This window comes from Trematomus bernacchii, unplaced genomic scaffold (genome assembly GCF_902827165.1).
Source record: "Trematomus bernacchii unplaced genomic scaffold, fTreBer1.1, whole genome shotgun sequence".
Classification (NCBI taxonomy): domain Eukaryota; kingdom Metazoa; phylum Chordata; class Actinopteri; order Perciformes; family Nototheniidae; genus Trematomus; species Trematomus bernacchii.
Window position 1 is genome coordinate 17,501 of NW_022988109.1, and position 10,000 is coordinate 27,500.

A 10,000-nucleotide genomic window follows, 5' to 3' on the forward strand; every position below is an offset into this window, starting at 1 on the left:
TGTACAGTGTTTGTCACTTTGGCTGTGTCTAACTCCTGGAAAATGAACACTTTTCTAGGTTCCTTTAGCAAAACGCTGACTGTTATTACTGGTGTTGAAGCTACTGGACAAAGTGCTGGTTTGATGGATTGATAACCATTAGCATGACTCAAAGTGCTGGTTTGATGGATTGATAACCATTAGCATGACTTAAAGTGCTGGTTTGATGGATTGATAACCATTAGCATGACTCAAAGTGCTGGTTTGATGGATTGATAACCATTAGCATGACTTAAAGTGCTGGTTTGATGGATTGATAACCATTAGCATGACTTAAAGTGCTGGTTTGATGGATTGATAACCATTAGCATGACTTAAAGTGCTGGTTTGATGGATTGATAACCATTAGCATGACTTAAAGTGCTGGTTTGATGGATTGATAACCATTAGCATGACTTAAAGTGCTGGTTTGATGGATGGATAACCATTAGCATGACTTAAAGTGCTGGTTTGATGGATGGATAACCATTAGCATGACTTAAAGTGCTGGTTTGATGGATTGATAACCATTAGCATGACTTAAAGTGCTGGTTTGATGGATGGATAACCATTAGCATGACTTAAAGTGCTGGTTTGATGGATGGATAACCATTAGCATGACTTAAAGTGCTGGTTTGATGGATGGATAACCATTAGCATGACTTAAAGTGCTGGTTTGATGGATTGATAACCATTAGCATGACTTAAAGTGCTGGTTTTCGGGGTTTCCTGGATGTGTTTTGGCGGTTATCCTGAAATACGGTCTGTGGTTGACACAGACTTTAACGTTTTGTTTGGTGGTGTGTGACTCACGGCCACGTTGCGTATCTGCAGTCCAGCGAACCAGCGTAGCTGCTCCAGGACGGCGAGGAAGACCTCGGTCTGATGAGGAGGAAGAGTCTCCAGCGCTGCCCTCAGTACCGCCCCCATGTGGCTGAGCGTGCACGCTGCTCCAAACTCAATACCTAAAGAAACACGATCCAGCGTTTAGAGAGACCGGTTTGTGGGTCCCCAGGTAGATAGATATTACGATCCAATGTAATGTCATGCAAACACTTTACTGACATGAACTCAGACCCTACTAAACTCTTTGGATCGCTTTGTCCCCAATTTAGCCCACAAGCTAACAGTCGAGCATCATTGTTTGTCTATTTTGCATCTTTCTTAGACAAACTGCATAATTTCATTTATTTATTTTCACATTTTGCACCAACTACTTTAGTCATATCTTCCTTTGGAGTATAGCATCCATTTGTACATGGAAATATAAAAATATGATCGTTTGTAATAATGAATGAAATCTGCAAAGCTACTGGTTACTGACGTCATCAAGTCAAACTGAAAGCTCTCTAATGACTCGGATCATTTACCGTCCTCAGTGTGTGTGACGTGGCTCATCTCGGGGAGGAAGGCCGGAGCGAGGATCACAGGGTACACCATGTTCTTAAACTTCACCTCGATCCCTGCAAAACACACACACACACACACACACACACACACACACACACACACACACACACACACACACACACACACACACACACACACACACACACACACACACACACACACACACACACACACACACACACACACACACACACACACACACACACACACACACACACACACACACAGTGAGTGTCAGGTGATGAATGAATGAATGAATGAGGTATGGAGAAGCCCACTGACCCACTTCGGTGTTCCCCACCACCACCCGGGCCTCGGGGTGTTCCCACTTCAGATTCAGGAGCTCCTGCAGAGAGCCGGGCTGAAACCAGGTGCTCCGAGAGCCCCGGAAACACAGAGAGGACGACCTCTGACCTCTGGAGAGGGTCTGCAGGGGGAGGGAGATATTAAGGGTTTCTGGAGGTCAGATTGAATCCAAAATAACATGTTTACAATGATTCCTGTTGAGTCTCTGGTCCGTCTTCTACGCTGATGATACTCTGGTTTATGTGTCGTGATGAGACGCTGAATACGTTCACACACACACACACACACACACACACACACACACACACACACACACACACACACACACACACACACACACACACACACACACACACACACACACACACACACACACACACACACACACACACACACACACACACACACACACACACACACACACACAGGACACACAACATACTACAGACTAGTGTTAATTTCGTTGCCTAAACCTATGACGAAATATGTTCGTCAACAACCTTTTTTTCCATGACTAAAACGAGACGATGGCGAGACGGCACCGACGGCAGTAAACAATAACTGTAACGAAATCATCGAAAAGTGACGAGACGCCAGCAGTTCCATTTCCTGTGCTGCGGCTGGGCAGCAGCTGTGTGTCTGTGCTGCGGCTGGGCAGCAGCTGCGTGTCTGTGCTGTGCGCGGCGGTACATTTGAATTACACCGGGCAGCGGCACACTGTGAACTGTCAGGAAGACTCGGGTCTAACTCAGGGTCTAACTCAGGGTCTAACTCAGGGTCTAACTCAGGGTCTAACTCATGGTCTAACTCATGGTCTAACTCATGGTCTAACTCAGGGTCTAACTCAGGGTCTAACTCAGGGTCTAACTCATGGTCTAACTCAGGGTCTAACTCATGGTATAACTCATGGTCTAACTCATGGTATAACTCATGGTCTAACTCATGGTCTAACTCATGGTCTAACTCAGGGTCTAACTCAGGGTCTAACTCAGGGTCTAACTCATGGTCTAACTCATGGTCTAACTCATGGTCTAACTCATGGGTTGCGTTCGAATACTCCAAAAAAACAGCTCCTAAGTTCTAACCCTATCGTCTATCCCTTGACCTCGGAGTGAAACGTCATGGGGTTAAGGGATAGTGGATAGGAGAATTCAAAAGGATTTAGGAGAAGAGACTGCGGCACTTTAGAGAATCCGACTGCACTTTCACTATCCGACGTGTTTATGATGCGCCAGCAGAGGTCATAAATGTGCGCCTGCTGCTGTGGGGAAACTATGGAAACTACAGTTTTCTATACAGCGGACTACAACATGGATGTTTAATAAGAACGAGGGACTACTGTAAACTCATCTAGAGACTCTGCACCGTGCTCTGATGCTGTTATGCTTTATGAACGGGGACAACAGAGAAACATATTCTTCATGACCAAAGTTGAAATTGAAATAAAAAAGGAAAGTGAAACTTATGCTCGTCACCCTCTCCCTCCGGTCCACATTAATACAAATGATCCCAATACGTATGATTGTATGAAAAGATCTTAAAATCAATACAAATGTATTTATTATAAACGTTAGTCCTTAACATCTATCACTGTGTATATCACCATTCAAACATCTTTTAAAAGTTGAACAAACCCCACACAGCTCAGTAAAGACTGTGAAATGTTGACTTTATTTGATCATTTCAGTAAAAACTAACGTTCATATTTCTCTTTTTGATTATAATACTGATGAACGTTCAAAACAAAGCACTTTGGCAACTTACCACATACGTTTTAAAATGCTTAATAAGCACCGTAACTTTCATGATATCATTTCTCGTTCATAATCGGTTGTTTCCGTGAACGGCCGACTGTTGTGTGACGGCAAATGCTGCGGCCGCAAGGCATTGTGGGGCAGCATGTTCTCCTCTCCTTTCGGTTAGGGAGGTCCAGTGGTTCCTAGGCTAAAGGAGGTTATAAAGGAAGTTTGAAACCTCCTTTCCTTTTAATTTAGAGAATTCGAACGGCACTTATCATGGCTGCCACTGAGGGACTTCCGGGTCATTTCACTCCGTTAGGAAGGTTCCTAAGCTAAATGGACTATTCGAATGCAACCATGGTCTAACTCAGTATAACTCATGGTCTAACTCAGGGTCTAACTCATGGTCTAACTCAGGGTCTAACTCAGGGTCTAACTCAGGGTCTAACTCATGGTCTAACTCAGGGTCTAACTCATGGTCTAACTCAGGGTCTAACTCAGGGTCTAACTCAGGGTCTAACTCATGGTCTAACTCATGGTCTAACTCATGGTCTAACTCATGGTCTAACTCAGTATAACTCATGGTCTAACTCATGGTCTAACTCAGGGTCTAACTCAGGGTCTAACTCAGGGTATAACTCAGGGTCTAACTCAGGGTCTAACTCATGGTCTAACTCATGGTCTAACTCATGGTCTAACTCAGGGTCTAACTCAGGGTCTAACTCAGGGTCTAACTCATGGTCTAACTCATGGTCTAACTCATGGGTTGCGTTCGAATACTCCAAAAAATCAGCTCCTAAGTTCTAACCCTATCGTCTATCCCTTGACCTCGGAGTGAAACGTCATGGGGTTAAGGGATAGTGGATAGGAGAATTCAAAAGGATTTAGGAGAAGAGACTGCGGCACTTTAGAGAATCCGACTGCACTTTCACTATCCGACGTGTTTATGATGCGCCAGCAGAGGTCATAAATGTGCGCCTGCTGCTGTGGGGAAACTATGGAAACTACAGTTTTCTATACAGCGGACTACAACATGGATGTTTAATAAGAACGAGGGACTACTGTAAACTCATCTAGAGACTCTGCACCGTGCTCTGATGCTGTTATGCTTTATGAACGGGGACAACAGAGAAACATATTCTTCATGACCAAAGTTGAAATTGAAATAAAAAAGGAAAGTGAAACTTATGCTCATCACCCTCTCCCTCCGGTCCACATTAATACAAATGATCCCAATACGTATGATTGCATGAACTATGAAAAGATCTTAAAATCAATACAAATGTATTTATTATAAACGTTAGTCCTTAACATCTATCACTGTGTATATCACCATTCAAACATCTTTTAAAAGTTGAACAAACCCCACACAGCTCAGTAAAGACTGTGAAATGTTGACTTTATTTGATCATTTCAGTAAAAACTAACGTTCATATTTCTCTTTTTGATTATAATACTGATGAACGTTCAAAACAAAGCACTTTGGCAACTTACCACATACGTTTTAAAATGCTTAATAAGCACCGTAACTTTCATGATATCATTTCTCGTTCATAATCGGTTGTTTCCGTGAACGGCCGACTGTTGTGTGACGGCAAATGCTGCGGCCGCAAGGCATTGTGGGGCAGCATGTTCTCCTCTCCTTTCGGTTAGGGAGGTCCAGTGGTTCCTAGGCTAAAGGAGGTTATAAAGGAAGTTTGAAACCTCCTTTCCTTTTAATTTAGAGAATTCGAACGGCACTTATCATGGCTGCCACTGAGGGACTTCCGGGTCATTTCACTCCGTTAGGAAGGTTCCTAAGCTAAATGAACTATTCGAATGCAACCATGGTCTAACTCAGTATAACTCATGGTCTAACTCAGGGTCTAACTCATGGTCTAACTCATGGTCTAACTCATGGTCTAACTCAGGGTCTAACTCATGGTCTAACTCAGGGTCTAACTCATGGTCTAACTCAGGGTCTAACTCAGGGTCTAACTCAGGGTCTAACTCATGGTCTAACTCATGGTCTAACTCATGGTCTAACTCATGGTCTAACTCAGTATAACTCATGGTCTAACTCATGGTCTAACTCAGGGTCTAACTCAGGGTCTAACTCAGGGTATAACTCAGGGTCTAACTCAGGGTCTAACTCATGGTCTAACTCATGGTCTAACTCAGGGTATAACTCAGGGTCTAACTCATGGTCTAACTCATGGTATAACTCAGTATAACTCATGGTATAACTCATGGTCTAACTCATGGTCTAACTCAGGGTATAACTCAGGGTCTAACTCATGGTCTAACTCATGGTCTAACTCAGGGTATAACTCATGGTCTAACTCATGGTCTAACTCATGGTCTAACTCATGGTCTAACTCATGGTCTAACTCATGGTCTAACTCAGTATAACTCATGGTCTAACTCATGGTCTAACTCATGGTCTAACTCATGGTCTAACTCATGGTCTAACTCAGGGTCTAACTCAGGGTCTAACTCATGGTCTAACTCATGGTCTAACTCATGGTATAACTCATGGTCTAACTCATGGTTCTACTCATGGTCTAACTCAGTATAACTCATGGTCTAACTCATGGTCTAACTCAGGGTCTAACTCAGGGTCTAACTCATGGTCTAACTCATGGTCTAACTCATGGTCTAACTCATGGTATAACTCATGGTCTCAGGGTCTAACTCATGGTCTAACTCATGGTCTAACTCATGGTATAACTCATGGTCTAACTCATGGTATAACTCATGGTCTCAGGGTCTAACTCAGGGTCTAACTCAGGGTCTAACTCATGGTATAACTCATGGTCTAACTCATGGTCTAACTCATGGTCTAACTCAGTATAACTCATGGTCTAACTCATGGTCTAACTCAGGGTCTAACTCAGGGTCTAACTCAGGGTCTAACTCAGGGTCTAACTCATGGTCTAACTCATGGTCTAACTCAGGGTATAACTCAGGGTCTAACTCATGGTCTAACTCATGGTATAACTCAGTATAACTCATGGTATAACTCATGGTCTAACTCATGGTCTAACTCATGGTCTAACTCAGGGTATAACTCAGGGTCTAACTCATGGTCTAACTCATGGTCTAACTCAGGGTATAACTCATGGTCTAACTCATGGTCTAACTCATGGTCTAACTCATGGTCTAACTCATGGTCTAACTCATGGTCTAACTCAGTATAACTCATGGTCTAACTCATGGTCTAACTCATGGTCTAACTCATGGTCTAACTCATGGTCTAACTCAGTATAACTCATGGTCTAACTCATGGTCTAACTCAGGGTCTAACTCAGGGTCTAACTCATGGTCTAACTCATGGTCTAACTCATGGTCTAACTCATGGTATAACTCATGGTCTCAGGGTCTAACTCATGGTCTAACTCATGGTCTAACTCATGGTATAACTCATGGTCTAACTCATGGTATAACTCATGGTCTCAGGGTCTAACTCAGGGTCTAACTCAGGGTCTAACTCATGGTATAACTCATGGTCTAACTCATGGTCTAACTCATGGTATAACTCATGGTCTCAGGGTCTAACTCATGGTCTAACTCATGGTCTAACTCATGGTATAACTCATGGTCTAACTCATGGTCTAACTCAGGGTCTAACTCATGGTCTAACTCATGGTCTAACTCATGGTCTAACTCATGGTCTAACTCATGGTATAACTCATGGTCTAACTCATGGTCTAACTCATGGTCTAACTCATGGTCTAACTCATGGTCTAACTCATGGCCTAACTCATGGTCTAACTCATGGTCTAACTCATGGTCTAACTCAGTATAACTCATGGTCTAACTCAGGGTCTAACTCATGGTCTAACTCATGGTCTAACTCATGGTCTAACTCAGTATAACTCATGGTCTAACTCATGGTCTAACTCATGGTCTAACTCATGGTCTAACTCAGTATAACTCATGGTCTAACTCATGGTCTAACTCAGGGTCTAACTCAGGGTCTAACTCATGGTCTAACTCATGGTATAACTCAGGGTCTAACTCATGGTATAACTCATGGTCTAACTCATGGTCTAACTCATGGTATAACTCATGGTCTCAGGGTCTAACTCATGGTCTAACTCATGGTCTAACTCATGGTCTAACTCATGGTATAACTCAGGGTCTAACTCATGGTCTAACTCATGGTCTAACTCATGGTCTAACTCATGGTCTAACTCATGGTATAACTCATGGTCTAACTCATGGTCTAACTCATGGTATAACTCATGGTCTAACTCATGGTATAACTCATGGTATAACTCATGGTCTAACTCATGGCCTAACTCATGGTCTAACTCATGGTCTAACTCATGGTCTAACTCATGGTCTAACTCAGGGTCTAACTCATGGTATAACTCAGGGTCTAACTCATGGTCTAACTCATGGTCTAACTCATGGTCTCAGGGTCTAACTCATGGTCTAACTCATGGTCTAACTCATGGTATAACTCAGGGTCTAACTCATGGTCTAACTCATGGTCTAACTCATGGTATAACTCATGGTCTAACTCATGGTATAACTCATGGTATAACTCATGGTATAACTCATGGTCTAACTCATGGTCTAACTCATGGTCTAACTCATGGTCTAACTCATGGTCTAACTCAGGGTCTAACTCATGGTATAACTCAGGGTCTAACTCATGGTCTAACTCATGGTCTAACTCATGGTATAACTCAGGGTCTAACTCATGGTCTAACTCATGGTATAACTCAGGGTCTAACTCATGGTCTAACTCATGGTCTAACTCATGGTCTAACTCATGGTCTAACTCATGGTCTAACTCATGGTATAACTCATGGTATAACTCAGGGTCTAACTCATGGTCTAACTCATGGTCTAACTCATGGTATAACTCAGGGTCTAACTCATGGTCTAACTCATGGTCTAACTCATGGTATAACTCAGGGTCTAACTCATGGTCTAACTCATGGTCTAACTCATGGTCTAACTCATGGTCTAACTCATGGTCTCAGGGTCTAACTCATGGTATAACTCAGGGTCTAACTCATGGTATAACTCATGGTATAACTCATGGTCTAACTCATGGTATAACTCAGGGTCTAACTCATGGTCTAACTCATGGTCTAACTCATGGTATAACTCATGGTCTAACTCATGGTATAACTCATGGTATAACTCATGGTCTAACTCATGGTCTAACTCATGGTCTAACTCATGGTCTAACTCATGGTCTAACTCAGGGTCTAACTCATGGTATAACTCAGGGTCTAACTCATGGTCTAACTCATGGTCTAACTCATGGTATAACTCAGGGTCTAACTCATGGTCTAACTCATGGTATAACTCAGGGTCTAACTCATGGTCTAACTCATGGTCTAACTCATGGTCTAACTCATGGTCTAACTCATGGTCTAACTCATGGTAACTCATGGTATAACTCAGGTCTAACTCATGGTCTACTCATGGTCTAACTCATGGTATAACTCAGGGTCTAACTCATGGTCTAACTCATGGTCTAACTCATGGTATAACTCAGGGTCTAACTCATGGTCTAACTCATGGTCTAACTCATGGTCTAACTCATGGTCTAACTCATGGTCTCAGGGTCTAACTCATGGTATAACTCAGGGTCTAACTCATGGTATAACTCATGGTATAACTCATGGTCTAACTCATGGTCTAACTCATGGTCTAACTCATGGTCTAACTCATGGTATAACTCATGGTCTAACTCATGGTCTAACTCATGGTATAACTCAGGGTCTAACTCATGGTATAACTCATGGTCTAACTCATGGTCTAACTCATGGTCTAACTCAGGGTCTAACTCAGGGTCTAACTCATGGTCTAACTCATGGTCTAACTCATGGTCTCAGGGTCTAACTCAGGGTCTAACTCATGGTCTAACTCATGGTCTAACTCATGGTCTAACTCATGGTCTAACTCATGGTATAACTCATGGTCTAACTCATGGTCTAACTCATGGTATAACTCAGGGTCTAACTCAGGGTCTAACTCATGGTCTAACTCATGGTCTAACTCATGGTCTCAGGGTCTAACTCAGGGTCTAACTCATGGTCTAACTCATGGTCTAACTCATGGTCTAACTCATGGTCTAACTCATGGTCTAACTCATGGTATAACTCATGGTCTAACTCATGGTCTAACTCATGGTATAACTCAGGGTCTAACTCATGGTATAACTCATGGTCTAACTCAGGGTGTCTAACTCATGGTCTAACTCAGGGTCTAACTCATGGTCTAACTCATGGTCTAACTCATGGTCTAACTCATGGTCTAACTCATGGTCTCAGGGTCTAACTCAGGGTCTAACTCATGGTCTAACTCAGTATAACTCATGGTCTAACTCATGGTCTAACTCATGGTCTAACTCAGTATAACTCATGGTCTAACTCAGGGTCTAACTCATGGTCTAACTCATGGTCTAACTCATGGTCTAACTCAGTATAACTCATGGTCTAACTCATGGTCTAACTCATGGTCTAACTCATGGTCTAACTCATGGTCTCAGGGTCTAACTCATGGTCTCAGGGTCTAACTCA

General features: G+C 42.8%; 1 protein-coding gene across 1 annotated transcript in view; it reads right to left on the reverse strand.

Annotated features, from left to right (window-relative positions):
- LOC117475733 (xanthine dehydrogenase/oxidase-like) overlaps positions 1 to 10,000 on the reverse strand; it is a gene marked incomplete at its 3' end in the record, with an annotated part of 35,183 nt that overhangs the window by 17,198 nt on the left and 7,985 nt on the right. The window contains 3 exon segments of the mRNA XM_034122052.1: positions 832 to 983; positions 1,389 to 1,481; positions 1,711 to 1,855. Of these exon segments, the coding sequence (XP_033977943.1) occupies positions 832 to 983; positions 1,389 to 1,481; positions 1,711 to 1,855 (390 nt within the window).